The 20,818-nt window shown below is 48.8% G+C and overlaps 4 protein-coding genes and 1 non-coding gene across 5 annotated transcripts; 3 read left to right on the top strand and 2 right to left on the bottom strand.

Moving 5' to 3' along the window:
• Positions 1 to 3,821: 3,821 nt before the first annotated feature.
• BZA70DRAFT_291167 (uncharacterized protein) lies at positions 3,822 to 4,310 on the top strand (the record flags this gene model as incomplete). The annotated part of the gene is made up of 2 exons (XM_064914279.1): positions 3,822 to 3,918; positions 4,246 to 4,310. The coding sequence occupies 2 exons, from the start codon at positions 3,822 to 3,824 to the stop codon at positions 4,308 to 4,310; spliced, it is 162 nt and encodes a 53-aa protein (XP_064766616.1).
• An 835-nt stretch (positions 4,311 to 5,145) lies between these two features.
• BZA70DRAFT_291166 (uncharacterized protein) lies at positions 5,146 to 5,475 on the top strand (the record flags this gene model as incomplete). The annotated part of the gene is made up of 1 exon (XM_064914278.1): positions 5,146 to 5,475. The coding sequence occupies one exon, from the start codon at positions 5,146 to 5,148 to the stop codon at positions 5,473 to 5,475; it is 330 nt and encodes a 109-aa protein (XP_064766615.1).
• A 5,911-nt stretch (positions 5,476 to 11,386) lies between these two features.
• On the bottom strand, positions 11,387 to 14,489 carry BZA70DRAFT_291165 (ELMO/CED-12 family-domain-containing protein; the record flags this gene model as incomplete). Its single annotated transcript, XM_064914277.1, has 4 exons — positions 11,387 to 13,864; positions 13,925 to 14,095; positions 14,157 to 14,197; positions 14,264 to 14,489. The coding sequence occupies 4 exons, from the start codon at positions 14,487 to 14,489 to the stop codon at positions 11,387 to 11,389; spliced, it is 2,916 nt and encodes a 971-aa protein (XP_064766614.1).
• A 1,198-nt stretch (positions 14,490 to 15,687) lies between these two features.
• On the bottom strand, positions 15,688 to 18,359 carry BZA70DRAFT_291164 (uncharacterized protein; the record flags this gene model as incomplete). Its single annotated transcript, XM_064914276.1, has 2 exons — positions 15,688 to 17,518; positions 17,854 to 18,359. 2 exons carry the CDS (start codon positions 18,357 to 18,359, stop codon positions 15,688 to 15,690), a joined length of 2,337 nt encoding a protein of 778 aa, XP_064766613.1.
• A 989-nt stretch (positions 18,360 to 19,348) lies between these two features.
• BZA70DRAFT_t77 lies at positions 19,349 to 19,422 on the top strand. The gene has a single exon. It is a non-coding gene; the product is annotated as a tRNA-Ile (tRNA).
• Positions 19,423 to 20,818: the final 1,396 nt, after the last annotated feature.

The raw sequence follows: 20,818 nt of genomic DNA, 5'->3' as shown, positions 1-20,818 counted from the left end.
TTTGGTACAGTTCTGCCAGCTTCTATAGCATTCGCAAACTACGTCATGCAAAGAAAAGACATGTGAAAATTCAGAGTAGACAAGTAGAGTGAACAGACAGAGAATCCCGTGACTCCAGGAGCGCTAGGGGTCAGTCTAGATCGCTCTCTTCCCGCTGAGCACCACATTCGTAAATGCAGCACATATTAACCCGCGTCCAGCTAAACCTCAACAGAAGAGACCGTTTTGTTATTTTATTCGTGCATAGATATGCTGAGAGTAAGAATATTCCCAAATGATCCACTATCAAGCTCATCCGTTGGTGTAAGGACACAGACTAACGATGTCACAGCTTGCCACCGCTCACGATATCTCGCACGATAGCTTCCTTCCCTCGTCAGCAAGGCACACATATCAATGTAACGATGCAGTACAGCGTTTTCAGTGCTTGTTGTCTCATGCACGCCGTTCTAGAGTTTGAGCCAGATAGCCATCGCATACTGCTAAGAAGCAGATTGTAATTGATTCTGTCCTCCCTTGCACCAAATCGCATCATTTCAGTGTACAGTCAGATTCTCGGTAGCTCGTAAATCAACTTCTCTAACGTACAGGCTCCTGCTTGCCATCATGGCAAATCCTAGAATCCGGTTTTCCCTACTAGCAAACTGAAAATCGAGTAAACATTTCTGCCATTACGAGTGTAAACTCAGACACGCTTGAATGTTTTGGAGAAAGTGATTAGGAACAGCACAGAAAAATCGTTAGACAGTGCGCGAGAGCTTGCAACCATTCTTGATATTCACGTTCATATGTATAGTAAGCAATACTGGCTCGTTTGGAAATTCGGATAATTTGGCAGAGGACGGTAGAATTGGGCGAGCATAACTCTCTCATTAACGATTCAGTCTCATCTAGATTATGTCGCCATTTTTGAATAAATTCTTTATACCTTATCGGGACTTCTCGGTGTTGAGAGAAGCAAACAAGCTGCGAATGCTGAATGATAGAAATGAAGAAATTTGTTGATCGGACGTAGAAAATATGTGGGGTGCCCACGGATAATCGCAACCCTGAAAAAGTGGCTGGGCAGTTTTAGTTCGAATCGACAAAAGGGAGATTCCATAAGCATATTTTCACTTCTGGTTCGATTATACGTACCTTTCTTCTATACCTTTGGAGATCGGAAAAGTAAGGAGTATGCAGCAGAAAACTTGTTGTATTTTTGGGGACTATTTTCAAGTATAGGCGGCTACTATATTTTGACATATACACGACTTCTAAGCCCGATGAGGCTTTCAAATTGCCTATATGGGAGATGAAGGACACAGCGTGTAAACAGTATCAATATGATCATATTAGTGTCATTTGTAAATCAATTATTCAGATATTTCTTCTAGTAGATAAGTGAAAGCACAAACAAAAGTTCTGAAATTGGCGTCAAGCATCTAAGTGACGTATGTTGATAATGTGATGCTGAGACTAGGGAGTCAGGACCAGGGTTACTGTCATTCTCTAGTTTTGCGTCTTTCCAGATTTCACACTCCGCTTCCCTATATCCCTGTGTACCGGCGGCACAAATCGATTCAAGGGATATCTGAACTCGAGAAAAATGGTGTGCGTGCTATATAGAGCATAAGCTGAGTGTGTTTTGTTCGACAGCGACATCACATACATGTGCGGTCAGAACACTTCGAGTTCAGTTTTCCTGTTCAAGTTCAACTACTTTTTTGAAAGAGCGTAGTTTGCGAATCAGTTGACCAGCGAAGCAGGTATATTAATTGAAGCTTTGCATCAGGAATCTGTGAATTGACGGAATTTGCCAACCAACGGCGAGAAATTATCTTAAATCAGTTTTGATACTCAGCCGATCAAGGAACCTGCATCGACAACAACTCATTGAAATCTGTCAAGAGATTCGCCCTCAAGAAAATCAATTGGAGACTGTACTACGAACGTTTTCAACCGGCTATCAAGCGCAACTAAAGGCTTTACTTCAAAAGGGATCACAAGTATCGCGAAGCTGTTGCATGCTCTCCTGCACTACCTGATAAATATCTGTGCTTTCATCCCATTTTATTCGCATGGCTTTCGAGTATACACGGAGAGATGCTGCACTATATGAGCAGTAGTCTTTGAGAGCATGCTGTTTAAAGGGATAGAGGGTGGCTGTGACTCCACGGTGGAGAGTCGGAAGATCTGCTTTGCTATTTTCTTCTCTATATACATACAGCTGAGCTTGAAAATCGGCTGTCTACGTCTGTACTCATTATCTGTATATCTGTATACAAGATTACAGCTGAATTTTATATTATTTACTGGCTCAAAATGGACGCGGGTTCATGGGCTACAACCACGAATGTGGTGCTCGGCTGGAAGAGAGCGATTTAGACTGACCCCTAGCGCTCCTGCAGTCACGGGATTCTCTGTTTACTCTGCTTGTCTACTCTGAATTTTCACATGCCTTGTCTTTGCATGACGTAGTTTGCGAATGCGATAGAAGCTCGCAGAACTGTACCAAAGAGGAAACCTTTGCGCAGACGCCGGAAAAAAAGAGGGGTAACCTGGCTGTGTCGGAAATGTGCACATACTGCTGGTGCTGCGAGCTTCAGTCTGTTGCTATCCACTGCAGCATCGAGGAAGACAGAGTCGAACAAAGAAGATGAAAGTCAGGAGAATATGACGTCTGATCATGAGTCAATGATCTACAGGAACGGCGTTAATGCTTGTCTCAAGCAGGGACCTAAGTGATACAACTAGTGGCGCTTTGACGTTCGCGTAGCTCGTTAGTTTCACAGCTAAGGCACGCGCTAATATATATCAATCTAAAGCCCTTGGATCGTGCTGTAATTCTGTCAAAAGAAAGTGACATGTCTGTGCATGTTTGAGGAAGATATTCTGGCCTGAAGCTGGCGTTTTGCGCGTTCATGATCCTGTTGAAACACGATACCATGACGTAATGCGCGGATATCCGTCCACATCTTTAGCTTGTGTAACACTACTTCCTGATTTGGAGATGGATCCCTCGTTTCTTTTCCGCCGTGCGAGTATCTGTCCTCCCCGCGTGTAACTTCAATACCGCAGCTCTCGATTTGGAAATGCATCCTGCGTTTCGCGCGAATGAAGAAGGCCAGAGAAGTTTTGGGGGTCAAACGGAGCGCCCACTTGCCTGGCGGTCTGCCAGCCCGCATCAGAAGGGTTGATGGTGCCCTGGCCCGGACGTCTATAAAAAGCCCCTCCCGCCCTCTCCTCCTCCTCTTCTTCCCTCCTCCTCACACACTCTTCTCTCTTTACATCAATAAGAAGCTCCTCTCCTCTGGACAATACATCTTTTCATCATGAACAGGATATCCTTTCTTCCTGAACAAATTCTCTTTACTTCCTCCCAAGATGATTCCCATTTTCACCACATGAGCGATGAGTTTCTTTCCACATTATTCTTTCCGTGCCGGTAGCCACCTTGTTCCGCTTCCCATCATTTTCCTCTGCATCTTAATCTGCAACGCTTGGAAACAAATTCCCTGCATTTCCCTGCATTTCTCTACGCGACAACTGAAACTGGTGGCTCCGGCAGGAATTCTGAGTATTTAGCGCTAACCACGACACTCATCAGTTAGACGAATCGCATTTCCGGCCGGATCCGAAACATGGGCTTCAATCCTCCTCTCTGGAGCGCATGTGACGCGGCGCTTCGCGGAGACGTCAGAGAGTAGCTTATACCCTCTGGGTAGCATTCTCATATGACGGCGATGCGCCGGTCATGGCACAGATATGCCAAACCAGCAAATAATTCTTGGCTCTCCCCATGAGATGTTGCTGCGTTTGGCGTGCCAGCGTCTTTCGAGATGCCTTGGGTTTCCAGAGAAGATAGGGGAGCGAAGCCGGCTCTTGCGAGAGCACATGTCAAGCGGACTGGTGTTTGCGTGCAGATTCAGAAGACTGGTGAGTGCCGGTGGTGAAGGCTGCTACTTACTCATTGATAGACCGGCAATTTACCTAGAGCGAGCAAATTATTGCAGCGATCAGTTCGTACCTCATGGTCTGTATGTGTTTAGTGGTTATGCTAACGATAGTCAGAGACACCGCTTAGCAAATGTTCACTATTCGAAGACTACGCAGACTATACTTCCATCAGCACACTGCACAACAACGACAGACAACACAGCAGCACAGAGAGCACAGATTAGAACGCTTCACTATACAATCAACAGTTCGTGAATTTCTGCCTCTGATACTAGTTGGAATCTGAGCTAACGCACTCTGTACCAGCAAACTTCACGCTGAAGACATCACTCGACATCAGATGGCTGCCTGTGCTTGCTACCTGTACCTGAACTATTCTGCTTCAACCATGGACTTTGCCGGTCTATAACTATAGGGGACGATATGATTATAGTGAGAGGTTATAGGGGGACGATATGATTATAGTGAGATAGAATGATATATAGTGATCTGTTTTGTATTCCACCAACATATTCTGTACTATGAAAATGATAAAGCATGCACGTATTCAACTATAATATAGTGACCGTAGTCTATAAGTGGAGCAGCGGATGCATAATTAGTGACGGTCTGATTCAATAGGCGGGCTGTCTTTAGTTAGGTATAGTGTATGGACTAACTAGTCATTTGGCTTTAGGGTTGCGGGCTATCACGACCTACAACTTCCTACATCTCTACGTTTGCCAACAACACTCCTTACTTTCCATGTTCTTTGATCTATGCAGTACGCTGCTCTCTTTCAAGTACGACAGTCATGGAGAATTGCGAAGGATGGTGTACATTAGTTAAGGCGCAGCGACAAGCCACAGCGGATAGAAGCGGATGTGCAATAACCTGCTGTGGGCATCTTGACGTTATATCTGGCTGTTATAAGCTGTATAGCTAATGTTTTGATGAGTATGTGGATGATTCTGTGCTTGGACTGTTATTTCTGTAGCTAAAATACAATACATATTTTGCAGATGTTACTGTATACTTTTATGCCAGCATTCGAATACCCATTGTTCTCTTCTCGTTCCTACAAGGCTTTCCACACAATGTTCGAACAAGGCACAAATGGCCAGTATAAAAGGGGCCTTTCCCGCCTTCTCTCTCTTCTCTCTTTTCTTTCCTCCCACCTCTCACTACTTTCACACCTCAGCAACAACTTTCTCGTGTCCCCCAACAATGGCTTACGGCAAGAAGAAAACACGTTCTTCTCGTGCATCGCAACATGCTGCTGCAATTTCCAAGCACGATCCCCGCCGCCCACACCCGACGCACTCGCACTCGCTTATTTCCTCGCAAGGCACATCGACCGCCGAGAGAGGCAACGGACGTCTCCAGCCCTGCGACCGCGACCCACAACCCGACATCGACTCACAATGGAGAGAGTATATGAATGATTATCTCGACGGGATACTCTTCTCCGCATGCTACACTGACGCGCAAAAATTTGACGCCATCAGGTTTGCGTACGACAACTTCGTCTCTCGTACCGACAAAAGCAAACAATAAGGACCAGCTAGGCAACAGATGAACCGCCAGGATCGAGTCCGGGTTTCTGTTTTTAACTGCCTATGATCGTGCTTTCTAGTAAAGATTTTCTTCGCTGGTTATCACGGCTTCGCTGTATAGCAGCCAACGTATGTATACGCTCTCCACTCCTTGTTTTTCTCTTGAGCCTTGCTGACTTTCCTTGTTGATCTAGCCGTCCCCCCCGCAGCATATCCGCCTGGAACGAACCAGAAGAGTCCTATACTTCGACTACTGCTCAGGCTAATACCCCAACATCTCATGAGAGAAGTGGTCTACCTTCTGTATTCCTGTCTTGCCACTGTACAGAATACCCTTGCTGAAGTGATCTCATCGAGCTACATGTTGGTATCTGCCTAAAGAAGTAACCCTACTGTCTGTCTGCACCCCTCTTCCCTGCTGTACGGTCGTCTCTGGATGTTAAAACCACTGACCTCTGCAATGTACTGGCTCGGAATACCTTTTCTTCTACTATTCTGTGAAACAGGGTTATCTTTAATCCCACCAAAAACCAAAAAAAAGTAACGAATCGCGCAGAGCCGGAGACGAATCATTCAACTGGGCTCTGCCGCTTGATTCTCGCGTGTGTATCCACTCGTGAAGTCCTTGTCGAATTCCTTTATCTCTTTTCTGTTTTTGCTTTTCGTTTTGCTTTCGCCTCTCTTTCTTTTTCTTTTTTTACAATTCATTACGGGAGTTCACTAGGGATCTTCTCATTAGCATTTGATTGCTAGTGGCTCCCATCACCCCAATCTCCTCTGTAACAGCCTTCTTCCATAAAGGCCTTGTAGGATCTGGAAACTCTGCACTATTGTCGTACTGTGGTACTTCCTTGTAGCTCTTCGAGTGTTGTGTGTATTCATTTCTACTACCATGTATTGATCTGACCCGTCAAGACATGAACGCAGCCTTCTGATATCTTGTACGCTACCACGGCGTTCTTGATCATCAGGGGTTTCTGAGTCGGGCCGAAAGTAAACAGATTGTAACGCGCCGCCCGTTTCGTAAATTTCATTCAGTGTAATATCATTTGCTAATCAATTATAATCTCTTGTCTACTGGGCTGTAACAGGTTGTAGCTGTTGAGTATTCGTTGCCAGATGGACCTCGACGACTGGCGTCCCAGTATGTACAATAGTTTATGAAACCCTGATAAAACAATAAGACACAGAGCAGAACCGATTGCCTAATAAAAATATGAATGTAATCACTTCGCTAAGAATGGATATGTATACGATTCCTTTTAGTTCTGGTGACCTCCGCGGACAGTGAAATAATCAGACCTTGAATAGATCAGTACAGTCAGATCAGGCAATACCAATATGAATATAGACGCGTTCAGCTAGGCTCTGTCTCAAGTTTTGCTGCGTTAAGTGGTTTATATATGCGCTTTATATACTGCTTTAACGTCTTTTCGGTCAAATCGCCTTTATATTTATGCAGAAATACAAACGTCTTTGACGCAGAACCCTTGTGGTGCGCAAATTTATTGTGATCGATGTTAGCTGAACGGAGTTGTCATATTAATTAGGGTTGATAGAAACATCAGCGTTCTTCTTCAAGTCAACTCTCTTTATCTATTACTTTTCCTTTTGAGATCCCAATCTACGCCTGCCGGCTTTACAAAATCGTGAATCATGGACGATAATTTCTGTTCTACCTGTTTACAGCCCCTATGATACGGGCTTGTATATTCTGAGCTCACTGGCCTTTGAGGTCCATCAACGAACGACAAGGCTTCCTATTGATTTGATTGGCGATACTACACCGCTCGAGAGGTCTTCATCGACGACGTCGACGTCGTTTAGAGCAGGAAGTAGGAAGCCCTCAACCGAGGATTTAGTCACGCTAATAATCGAGGGGCACGATCAACATCCTAGAGGCGTATGCAACCGCCTGAGAGAACGAAGGCACTCAACGATGGAAATGAGATGGCTCTGCGATCGCAAGCTCTATGCCCTATGCGAAAAGGGTTGAGACTGTTTAGTTCGATTGGTTCCTGTATTTTCTGATATGTTTTTGCTGTGATGTTCGATAGCGCTCTCCACAAGGATTCAAATGGTCTTTGTGAAAGCTATGTTCATAGAAGATGAGTTTATATATCTGCCTGTAATGAGACTACTTTATCGTCGAAGTGTTCCATACAACCACTGCGCTGTTAGATGCCCATTTCTGGCATTTGGAAGATTCACGATGCCTGTGATGCTGAAGTGAGCGGGGGCGTAGCCTTGCAACGTCAATCTGTTTGCTCACCTCACAGCTGCACATGAGCTGGTTTGTGGACTATCTGTGTATGTATTTACTCTCTGTTGATCTGTATCTGAATGCAATGTCAAAGCCATCTCCGCCGCTGAGATCGGATGAACAGGGATATATTTATCCAGCAATTCCTTCCTAACAGAGTGGTATCCAGCGGGAAAGGAGCGACTCAGACTGACCCCAAACGATTCTAGAGTCACGGGACTCTTTTCCATCACTTTCTCTGCCTGCTCTGTGTCTCGTATGGGCTCGTTTATATGACGTAGCTTGTGCGAGTGTGATAGAAGGGTGGCAAATGGACGAAGAGGGAAAGCTGTGTCTCACATCAGAAAGTAAAAATCAGTCTGCGTCGGATGTCTGCGCTGGCTGCTGGCTTCTAGGCTTTCTGGAACATACGAACTTTGAAATCTGCGAGGAAAAGCGTGAAAGAACAGGACTTTTGGGAAGAAAAGAGACAAAACAGACAGATCAAACTCAGAAGAATCTGACGTCTGTTCCTGAGTCAAGATATACGCGAGCGTGGCTGTTCAACGCTTGTATGAGGCAGGAACCAAATTGAGGGTAGTCGTGGCGCTTTGGCGTTCGTTTAACGCTCTAATATCACTACCAAGACACGCGTTAATCTGTATCAATCTGAAGTTCGTGGAGCGTGCTTTATCTCTGTCAAAAGAAACTGACACATTCAATCATGTTTGTTGAAGATATCGTGGCATGAAGTTGCCGTTTTGCACGTCCAGGAAGCTGAATCGATCTCAACCCATGACGTATTGTACAGATATCCGTTGGCTTATTCAGCTTGTGTAACACTACTTCCTGATTTGGAGATGAATCCGTTGTTTTCCGACGTGCGAGTACCCGCCCTACCCATGTGATGCATTATTTTCTTTCACATGAAAGAGCCTCGGGAATTTTCGGGGTCAGACGGGGCGCCCACTTTCCTGGCGGTCTGCCAGCCCGCATCAGGAGGGCTGATGGAGCCCTGGCCCGGACGTCTATAGAAGGGCCCCCTCCCGCCCTCTCTTCCCTCCCTCCTTTCCTCTCCTCCTCACACACTCTTCTCTCTTCTTTACAACAATACAAGAACAAGAAGCTCCTCTCCTCTGGGAAAAGCATTTCTTCATCATGAACTGGACAACTTTTAATCCTGAACAAATTTTCTCTACCTCTTCCCGAAATGCTTCCCATTTTCACCACATGAGCGATGAGTTTCTTCCCACATTTCTCTTTCCAAGCCGGTAGCCACCGGAATCTCTTTTCTGGATTTCGGCACTTCCCTGCAAAATACAACAAAAACGGTGGCACCGGCAGGAAATTTCAAGACTTTAGCGCTAACCACGACACTTACCGTCTGAAAATCGCATTACCGACCGGTCCAGAAACATGGGCTTCACCTCCATTCTCGCATGCTCGTATTCCGTGGGCCCGCCAGAGAGACAAGGTAGCATACTCACAGAGAGAGAATAGCACATACCCGCCTGGTAGCATTTTCCTAGATGAAAATAGCATATACCTAGAACGGCGTCAATCTCATAGAATGGTGCATCCCGCGGCGACGTCAGAGAGTAGCATATGTCTATTTGGCAGCATTCTCATTTAATGGCGTCCGCCGAGCATGCGAGGACAGCCTGAGGGCGAGCGGGCAAGCTAGCCGTGCGGTGCCGCATGCGAAAGGACCGGTGCCTGCTTGTCGATTCAGAAGATTTGGTGAGTGGCTGTGGTAGCGCTAATGATTCTTAATAGACCGGCAATTTACCTATAGCGGGCAAATTACAACAGCGATCAGTTCGTCCCGTCTGGTTAGTATGTGTTTAGTGGTTTGCTAACGATAATCAGAGACGCTACTTGACAACGACATTCACTATTCGACGACTACATTCCTCGTTCCACAGACTGCACAGACTGCACGCTTCACTACAACAGCTTCCAGTCCGTACTTATTTATCTGTCAGTTTCCTAGAGCCCAGCTAACTTTCACTATATCAGAAACTTCGCGCTGAAGACACCACTCGACGCCAAAACTGCCTGTGCTTGCTACCTGTATCTGAGATACTGCCTACCTGAGCTACTGCTACTCTACTTCAACCATGGACTTTGCCGGTCTATAACTATAAGGGGACGATATGATTATGATGAGATGATTATAGGGGGACGATAGGATTATAGTGAGAGATTATAGGGGGACATAAGATTATAATGAAGGATTACAAGGGAACTCTATGAAATTGGTGGAATACAATGATAATTTCTTATTATAAAACATTACACGTCACTATAACTTGTAGTTAGCTAAAGCGTATAGGTGAAGCCGCAGGGACAAATAAGTAAGCTAGCTTCACTGTGGCCAGTGCTGTCCACTGTCTGCTTAGAGTGCCGACCACTGTTTCCCAATTCCCAATCCTCACGTGTAATTACTTGCCTCCTCCCCTCCCAACTTCATTTTGACTCCCAACTTCTTTACTACCCCGCCATCACCACCTCAACCACAAGTACTACATATATACGTTGATCATTACCGCTGTATTAAGAATCAAGGCACATGCACTGTTCCAAGACAAATTAAGGTGACTCTCAACTGGTTCGCACTCGCAACAAGATACACAGTCTCGCCCTGATCTATAATGGCATCTGGCAGTTTCCAAACCGGTAGCGTACGTATCACTCCAGCACCCTGACAGCTACAGCAACAATCTATCTTTGATGATTTATGAAGTACTAACTGATCTGATCATGCAGCAATCGTCAGCACGCACGAACGGCATTTTCGAAGACGGTGTCTGGAAATGCGACTGTAACCCACCACAACCAGCCGCGCACTACCAAGTGCGCAAACAGGGTCCAAATACCGTACGTCTCTCAGTTTTTTCTCGCGCACTTCAACATGTATCTTGTTTTCTGAGTTTGTGTTAGGGACGTTTTTTTCGTACTTGCAAAACTAGATCATGCCCGTTCTTTCTCTTCGATAAAGTCGCGATCGTGCGAGAAGGAGGTGAACTAGCAATCGATCGATCGCGCCGTACGCCTTCTCCTCCTTTTGCGTCTTCTTTATCGCTTCAGCAGCCCGGCGGAGATACGCGGCAGTTGAATGATATAGTTCCTAGCTCGAGTTTGTTGCATAGTCGCGCGTCGTCGTTCGATAATAGTCAGACACAGACACAGACGCAGACGCAGCATTCGAGAAATAGGACGCAGTCGAATACGACTGCGGTGACATCGCCTAGTCGACAAAGCTCTTTTTCAACTCATCAGATTGCAGCAGTCGGAAGAGGTGGTGCATCGACATCAGGGCAAGCACAAATAGTACCTGGAGCTCAAGGAGCACAATCGGGGGCACAGTCATCCAGCACACCTCGACCGCCTCCTTTGAGTCCGCCACAGCAAAGTGACATATTACATAATTTCGACATGAATTTCATGCCGAAGATAAAGGAGTTGGAGGAGCTGGAGGCAATAATCAAATCCCAAAACAAGAAGATTGAAAGGTATACTAGGTTGATAGAAGAAGGCGGCGGTTGATTTAAGAAAAACGGAGCAGATGGTCATGATGTTAGATAAAAATGAGGTTGCGCGTGATGGAACTACAATATAATGATGAATCTGGCTACAAGTATCCTGCATTTCCAAAGTTGAAAATAGCCTAAAACTTCCGTCTCGCATCGACATCCGAGTATTTCGTCAACAGCGAAGAAAAACTCAACCCCCGGTAATGAACAAGCATCTGTGCGATCGTCTTTATACACTTTCCCGTCTCCTCCGTTGCGCTAATTGGCGTCGAAAGGATATGCGCGAGCAGTATTGCTTCGGGCGCTGCCTTTGTGATTTGCTCGCCGCTGATGGTATAGTACTTGCTTCGACCTCCGCCACTTGCTCGCGCCGCTGTTGCGGTTGCTGGGCGGGGAGTTGAAGAGGCGGTGGTGGCGCTGGACGAGGTACTCTCGCGGCCGTCGAACTGGTAGGTTGAATAGCGCGAGCTGCTGGTTGACGAGGCGGGAGACATTCCGACAGCGGAAGCGGACTGCCATGTAATACTCTGCACCGACGGCTGTAATATTTTTGCAAACCCGTTGCGTCGCAGCAATATGTTGAGCCCATCGTACCATTCTGCCGCGATGTCGAGTGACGGCGAGGTTATTTGTAACAGTAGACTCTCTTTTGATCCCGCTGAACGGTCAGAGGCGTAGAGAGAGATCTTGAATGAGTACTTGTCTTTGCCACCGGAAAGAGCGGCGAGGAGGTTGCTCTGGACCGACGTCGTTCCGGACACCGTCCGGTTCTGCGGCGGGGAAGTAGACTGTGATCCTGATGCTGGCTTGCTGTCTTGTTTGTTCGAGCCGCTGCTACTGTTGGACGACGCTGAATGCTTCCGTGAGGTAGTTCCGGGTTCAATCACTTGCAGTGGAGGCAACTCCATCAAATCATTCAATGAAAAACTGGTGACTTTGACATTATCAGAAACCACGATTCTTGAGACAGATGACAGGTCAAGCTCGTTAGGTAATTCATCTAAGCCTGGCTCTTGCCTTACTCCAGCTGCAGGCTTGCGGTCAAAATCTCCCCATCGTAGCTGATTACGACTGCTCGAGAGTTTTATGAACCGATACGAATAACGGCGGGGTTTGCCGCTGCTTTCGGCGGCCGTGATTGTGTTGCTACTGCTACCAGCGTTTGATGACCCGTTTGAGCTTTTCGAGAACACACTCACGCCGTCGCTTGTCTCAGCCCCTCCTCGCTTCGTGTTCATATTCAGAAAACTTTTTGACGCCGCCGCTGCGCCGTTGAACATACTCTTGGTAATCGTTGACGCCGATTCGGAAACTTCAGGAACGGCAAACCACGAACCTTCTGTCAAGCAATCGACTCGCTGTTTGGCGACGTAGTCAAACACCTCAACTGCAACCTGCCGCTTCAGCAACAGAAGCTCAGACGAGTCAAACAAAAACCGGCCGGTCTGGTCGCTCTCGATGTACTCCATTTGAATCCGACGCAAGGCTCGGTAAGGAATCGAGCTCATGTAGGATTTCACGTCCAGCTTGGGATTCTTGTCGAGCTGTCGACGAACAAATCGAAACATCACGCGCACGAGCTCGGCAACGATCTTGAAATCATGCACGCGCTCGCTTTCGGCGATGCCGAGCTTGACCGGCATTCGCGATTTAGAGTCGCCCCAGATTCGCACAAAGGCAAGCAAGCCTCCGGAATGTAGACTGGACCAGCGCAGGAGGAGGGGCTCGAGTCGGTCGTTTGCCTGCGCACCGCCGGCTGCCATTTGCTGCGTTCGCGCGTTGTGGTCGTAATCTGTGATTCCGAATAGATCGCAGAGGATTTGTGAGACCATTACGCTTGCCTGCACGATTGGGCATTGACGTTCTTCGTTTGGAAGGGCCCACTGCGAATGCAGGATTCTGGCAAACAGCATCGGGTCAGTTTCGATAGTTGACATGAGATCAATGACGCCGAGCCAGCCGGCCTGCTCAAAGTCTTTGACGGGGTCGTCGACATAGCGCACGCCCATCTTGCGCCATATGTATTGGTCCGACAACGTCTCGACATCCTGCACTGCAGCAATCTGCTTTTTTGCAATCCCAAAAAGCGTCTCGAGAGCTTCACGATGATGGTGCCGGTGCTCGATGTCAATCACGCGCTTTTGCCAGCGATGCATGACTTGCATCATTAAAAGCTGGAATTGCATCAACTGCTGCGAAAGGTCAGGCCCGCGACTACCTGCCGGTTCGAGCATGAGCTCAAATACGCGGTGCACAACACCTGTGGTCTGCAGCATGCGCATCAGCCGAGGCCAAGTCTCCATAGCCTTGTGCTCATCCTCGGAAAGATCTTTGTCGTCCGCAACCTGGCCCAGAATGTCGCGCACGGCAAGGTTGATGAGCGTCATGGCGGACAGCACGACCTGATTTTCGGCAAAGCTGAGTTTCCCAACAAGCGAGTGCAGGAATCCGGGATACTTCTCAATGTATTTGAGGAGACGCATGTTTCCCGCGCTGCCGTGAAAAAGGGCATACTTGGGGTCTTTGGAGTAGCAGGCGATCATCGACACAAGGGCGGTCAAAGACGCTCTGAGCAGATTGAATTGCGTCTCGGTCGCGAAAATGTCAATCAACTGTAGCAAGAACGAGGTTAGCTGTGGAGAAGCAGGAGGGGGGTTGGAGAGGCTACTGACCTTGTCGATGATAGCCTCGTCGGGGACTGTCCAGGCAAGTCCCTGATCTACTAGCTTGCTCATCAGACTCAGTGCATAGGCTACTGTGTTTGGCGGATTGTCTGAAAGAAGAATGGAGTGGATTGCATCGAGGCCACCGGATTGGACGTATAGCGAGGCGATGCGCGGGTTCTGTTGTGAGGAAGATGAGATCAGTATGAGTAAATAGTGCGAGGCGTGAGTAGGTCCATACGTCAATGTTGGAGTATAGCTTAAAGATCGCAATTCGCTGGGCTAAAAGAATCAGATACTGTTAGTTTAGATCAGCAGGGACAAAAGGCCAGAACAGGGACCCCGTACCAGACTCGGATGAACCACGGAGACAACCGACGAGCTCGCGGACGATCTCCTCGATCTGTGGTGAATCGGGGTCAATGATGCTCGGAGCGGCAGACGCGGAAGAGAGAAGAGATGCATTGTCGGAATCATTGGAATGCAGGGGCTGGGGAAGGAGTAGAGATCGCGAAGTGGGGAAGGTGGAGGCGGATTGTTGGTCGTCGAGACCCAGGAGCTCGGAGGATGTCATTGGGAGTTAGTGAATACCAGAGCGCGAGGAATCATGCAAAGAAGACGGCCGTCAGCCAAAGACAAGTAGGCATCTAAAACAGAAAAAGAGCGGAAGCAGAAATAGAAGAAGGAGCAGTAAAAAGAGGAAAGGGAAAGCAGCAGAAATCAGGAGAGAGCAATCTAAGAGACTCGCTCGCTCAGGTCGAGATTGATTAATTAACTGCGTGAACTTAATTAAGCTTTAGACTTCAATAGTGGAGCCGATTACAGGTTGGTGGTCACAGTAGTTAAGACGACCCCGCACTAGCCAGGAACGGCTGAACCTACTTCGTCACTAGAAGCAGTGATAGAATACAATGATCCGACGGTACGATAGCGGAAGGAACCACTGAAGACAGCAGCTGTAGACGGAGAACAGCAGCGACTCGTCAAGGACCAAGCGAGGAGAAACAAGACCGAAGCCTCGTTCGCTCATCGCAGATCCCGCGCAGCAGCCTAAACCCCTAAAGCTGCGCCGGCTAGCTCGCGTATATTAATTGAGACCCATTTCTCCCTGCCCATTTGCAAATATAGTGATTCCTCGGCACTTTTCTCTCATTTACACCTATTTATCCGCAAAAGTTGCGTGATGTCAGTTGCTTTTAGCTGTGCTGTTAATGTCACTGTAGGTTGCCTCTGTTCCGCGTCGCCCCTTCCTCCGATCCGGGCCGACTTTGCGCTGCCCTACACTGCTCTGCTCTGGTTCCCGCTTAACTTTGCGACCGCACTTATAATAGCTAACGATTTTTTTTCATTCATTATCGGCAAAACAAAAGACATTCAAACCTATGAGACTCCATAACTTATAATAGCAAAAAAGAGAAGTAGAAAGTAGGGTAGACAATTGAGAGGGGAGAAAAAAAGTGAAGAAGTGGAGAATTAGAATAGAGAGAAAAAAAATAAAAAAAGGAAACTTTTTTACACCATATGCCCAGTTAATAATGAGGTAGATAAAGGAAAAACTATAGAATGAGGCGTGAGGAGAAGACAGAGAAGGCGATAAAAGAAGTGTAAAGAGAAGAAAAAAAAACGAAAAAAAGCATATATAACAAAGATATGCAGACCTTTTGATATTACCGATAGAGAGATCTTATAAGAAAGGAGCACGGCTCGAATCTCTGACCCTCAGTCGACATCCCAATCAACTAATTACCCGCCATAGTTCTTGCAATGACTTCTCAACCGCTCTCGGCAGCAGCAGCAGCAGATGCTCTGCGCTCCTGTCTTTCTTCACTGGTAGACGACTTCCATCGTCCGCCGTTCATAAACACACCGCCTAGTTCTTTGGCCGCGCTGAAAGCATGCGTGACGTGACCCCAGAACCCCTGCGGCTGCTCGATTTCCTCGTCGTCAGAGTGCTCGGATGAACTGTCGACCACCGGGGGCGTGGGCACCGATGCCTCTGAGTTTACACTCGCGGGCCGCTTGCTGCTGCTGATGTTGGCTTTGTCATTACTCTCACTGCTGATGCTTTCGACAGCTTTCACTTCTTTCGCCGCGGCATCTGCAGCAGGCGCAGGCGCAGACACAGGCGTATTATTAATCGCAGAGCTCACAGAATATGCAGGATCGATCTGCGTCGATGGCGATAGCGGCTCGCCGATTCTTCCCCGTGCAAGCACCACACTGTCGCGCCGCAGCGACGAAAGCAAGTTGCTGTCCATATCCACAATCTCCTCGTCGTCACTCTCAGAGGTCGACTCTAAACCACCACCGCTGCTTCGCTCGGCCGAGGCGTCTTCAAGATATCTAGAACGCGCATACGACGATCCGATAACGTGCGTCGCGCCTTGTGCGGCAGCGGCGACAGCCTGTAGGTTTGAGGTCGACGAGCGCGAGGCAATGCTGATGCCGCTCGAGGTCTTCCGAAGGTTTGAGCTCGAGTTGTTGCGCGACATTGACGACAACGTCGGCGTCGGCACGTCTTCGAGGAAATTCGACTCTGGCTCCTCGTCGTGTCGGTGTCTATAGCTATAATCTCCCGACGACGAAGAAGGGTTGGCGGAAAAGTATCCGTCCGATGGCCGAGCCGCTCTTGATCGGTATTCATAATCCTCTTCGTCGTCGCTGCTTAGTCCATGGCGATACCGACGATGCTCTTCATCGTCGCTTCTGTACTCGATGCTAGCTCCATCATCGTAATCGTCATCATCATATTCATCATCTCCATCATCGTCGCCCATAGAGAACGAAACTGTGGAGCTATGGTTGCTGCCGCTGCTGTTCTTCAATCCCGGCATATCGTCAATCTCGGGCACGTACTTCAGTCTCGTGGCCGGCAGCTTGGCGATCGTGTGCGGTTCCAGCGAAGCCGGTCGCTGAAAGGATCCAGATCCAGACCGCACCATGAGAAACAAACCAGGTTCCTCTTCGTCCTCGTCTTCGTCATCTGTCGACGTGACGCTCGAAGTAGCCGAAACCGAGACCGAGTGCGATCCGCTATCCTCGTCGTCATCTTTGGCTTCCAGCGCAATGCACTGCTCGACGCGATCGCTGAAGTGGATGTGCTTTGTCGACGATGGCTTCTGCGCGGCGCTGTCCAGCATAGTCAAACGATCGCTGAAATTAGCCGTGCTGGCCGCATAGCCCCGTGCCACAAGCGATGACGGGAATCGCGGATCTCGACGATCGTCGGGGGATAGAGACATGTATGGAGACTGATGGGATGAGTATGATGCTGTAGTCGGCGTGGTTCCCGGAGCACGCAGGTGTCGCTCCGCGGCAACCGACGCCGCCGCCTGTTTGATTAGGTTCGAGGACGAGACTGACCGCGAGAGCATGACCTCAGACATGCTGCGCTTCTTCAGAATCGGCTTCTTTGAAAGCTTGCTGTTACTTCTGCTCTCGATGGTGTCCGATCGAGCTGAGGATCGCAGGGGAGGAGAGAGCGCGCCGGTGTTGCGGATGCGTTCGGTCGCGGACTCGTTGCTGGGTGAGGAGTCAAGAAAGGGCCGGGTTGTCTGCGTCGCAAGTGGGCCGTAGAGCCAGGTCACGTCGTAGTCCTTGAGCCTAAAGATCGCTATATATTAGAACAGATCCTTTTCACTGAAGATGTCGTAGCACACGCCCGCCCCATCCGCCTTGGCTGCCACAACACACCAAAGCGAACAGAAGAGACGGATGCTTCTTTACTCCGGATGCTTTTTTGTAGACTTGTAGTCCAACGCCACTCTGACCAGGAAAGTATGGCAGATGACAGCACCGGAAAAAGAAAAAAGCAAAAAGGTGACAAAAACGCCATCACGCGAAAATCTTTATCTTCCGTGTGGAAAACAAGGACGCGACGGAAAACAAAAACAAACGATAGAGAAAGAAGATGAGAATGAAACAAAGGGACTACTGACCAGTTGACGCTCTCGGGTGAGACGGTTTTCAGGTTGTATTTGGCCTTTGTCCATGTTCGCCAGGAAGCGTTTTCGAGACGGGCTGAGTTCGCGACATCCTTACGACGGAGGACGATGTAGCGCCAGGAGGAGGAGATATCTGCCTCCTGCCAGTTATGGGAGAGATAGTCGACGTGGCGCGAAGGCTCGTATTGGATGACGGAGTCGTCGTTGGCGGCGTAGAGCAGCTCGGGAGCGGCAGAGACTGCGGGGAGAGCCGGCTGCTGTTCGTCCGGCATGGGCTGCTGGTCGTGAGTGTGCTGCGGCTGAGAGGGCTGTTGCTGCTGCTGGAGGTCCTGCTGCTGCGTCTGCTGCTGGGGGACGATAGTCGAGACCGAGGAGGAGGAGAGCACGGCTAGGTCTGGGGCGGTGAGAGCGGTGTCTGCGGAGGAGACGGACGAGGTCGAGGCCGCGTCCGAAAGCAGGGGCTCAAGAGGTTGCGCTGCGAGATCTGGCGACGGCGACATACGGCCGGCTGATAGAGCAAACTACAGCCAGGAGGTCAGGGAGGGAGAGGAGAGGATGAGTGCGGACCAGGAGGGTGGGATGAGGAGGGGCGGGTGAGGAAGGCGGAGTGGGAAAAGACGGACGGAGGGCAACGGACGGAGGACGAGCAGCAGGCGCGGAGGATGAGAAAGGACCGGCAAAGCTGCGGACTGTCAGCCGTTTAGGTGGGCGCTGGTTTGTTCACAAACGAACCGGAACCGGGAGGTGGTTCAGCCCTAAAGCCTAAAAGCCGAATAAAAGTTCTGAACCCGATCGTCTGAGACCTTGCGCAAACAGCAGCGGACAGGACGAATCGGTAGACAGCGCTCCGCGTGCTTTATTGTTCTGCGACGCCCGGGCAGGGACTGGACAACACAGCACAGGAAGGCCTGGGCAGATCCCGGAGCGGATAGTGAACCGGGTACAGAGCGAGAAAATGGCGAGAGAGCGCGCGAGTCATGGGCCGGTTGCTGGTCTTGTTTATTTACTATCGCTTTGTCACACGACCTGGCTGTTTGCTGGTTAACTGTGTTCTTTGTCGGGCATTCAGACACCCCACGAAGTGAACGTGCCTATACGCGCGCGAGCACCGCTGCACCAGCAGCCGCCAGCCGCAACAGCGCTCGTCTTATCGTCGTCTTATCTTTCGGAGACAATGTAAATCACACAGTATTGAATATTCAGATCATAAGCGCACACTCATCTCGCGTAGTGCAAACAGGGACAGCGCGCTTAGTTTAGTACCCTAAACGCCTTTGTCCCCACGTCCTCCTCCTTCGTACGCCGAACACGACGAGGTCTGAGAGGGTGCAGGAGCATTATATAGCTCCAAATAGTGTAGATTCTTGATTACATATATTTACTGATGCAGATAATCAACTTTTTTATTCTTCTTATCCACTTTTAAGCGCATCGAAACTTCAACAATTTTCAGTTTATATTGGGCCAGACCAATTTTTTTGTCGTAATTGGTCTTATGGCCCAGTTGGTTAAGGCATCGTGCTAATAACGCGAGGATCTGCGGTTCGATCCCGCATAAGACCAACTCCAATTACTGATTTTTTTTGCACTTTCTGTACTTGTATGAAGTGCTGAGAGATTTTTTATTTTGTTTTTTCTTTGGAATCGTTTGGGTTATTATGCACTGGTGGAGAGGGATAAGTTTTGGATACTAAAAAAAGTAGACTTTGCTACGACAGTTTCGTACAATAGGACTAGAAATAGAAAGCACCGGCTCGCCGGGAAGATCACAGCCAGCCATGCGGTCGGTCAGCTAGTCATATTTGTAGATCAGAGCAGAATATAACATATCATTTTTGCTAGAAACAGAAAAATAAATATCGACAGTGGCCGGAAAGGGCGCAAGCAAGGAGGCCTGCAGCTTAGCGAACGAACCGGGGGATCAGGATGTAACTGACGCGCCATCCAGGGAACCCAGCAGGCAGGGTTTTGGTGATCCCTGCGCTCTGAAGCTCTTTACCCGAAAGCGGTTTTTGAGAAATCGCCACAGTATTATTACCAGCAACGGCACAAACACGAGCTGGAATGAAAAATTTTTCGGTCTGTTCAGCAGGTTTTTTTGCTAGCTGAGGTTCGGCAAGTTCATACTGGCGAATAGAATTTTGGTCTGGGCCCACGGATTGTACGGGTAGAAGGGGCGTCTGTGCTTTTCGGAAGGGTGTCCGACCGCCTGAAAATAGTTTTTCCGACAACACATCCGAAGCGCGAGAGCAGAGAGAGAGGAAGACGAGTAACAGAGGCAGAGAAGAGCGTGGGAAAGACGTCCGAAAAGAAAACCATCGCCACCGCCGCTCTGCCTTCTTCCCGGGGTCCTTCCTCAGTTCTCGCACGAGTCCTGTTCTCTGTCATCGCTCCCCGAGACACCATCTCCGGTTCTCTCGCTCTATTTTAGCAACAGTTGTTCGCTTTCGGTATATAATCCCTCGCACCTCCGGTTTCAAAAATCCTCTCAGAAACCTCCTCGCTCGGCTCACATTACCTCGGCTTTCCCCTAAACCTCCGCTCCTGCTCCGTTTTCTTCCGTATTCACCCATTCACTTCCCTAATCGCTCTCTATCTCCATTGTCTCTCGCCTTATTCTCGCTGCCCGAAACAGATCGGCCTTCTCTGTCACATCCGCTCTTCTTCCGCCCCGTTGCCTAATCAAGGCTGGCGGCGACTCACTAAACCGGTTCACTGTCCCGATTTAGACTCAACCAAACCCTGCCTATTGCCCCATCCATCATCCCCTTTCCCCTCCCCCACTCCTCCCTTCTCCACCCCACTTTATCCTTAGTCAGCGTACAATCACGGGTCCACCTGATCCAGCTCAATCACCTCGAGTCTCGAGCAGTGTGAGCGTCCTGTGATCAAGCTTGTCTACTATTGATCGTCATTAGCCCTCCTTTTCTCCTTCTTTTCTCTTTCTTCTCTCTTCAGC

This window comes from Myxozyma melibiosi (assembly GCF_037950935.1).
Source record: "Myxozyma melibiosi strain Phaff 52-87 chromosome Unknown BZA70scaffold_11, whole genome shotgun sequence".
NCBI lineage: Eukaryota > Fungi > Ascomycota > Lipomycetes > Lipomycetales > Lipomycetaceae > Myxozyma > Myxozyma melibiosi.
The sequence above is the reverse complement of the archived record's forward strand: the minus strand, read 5'-3'. Positions and strand labels throughout refer to the sequence as shown.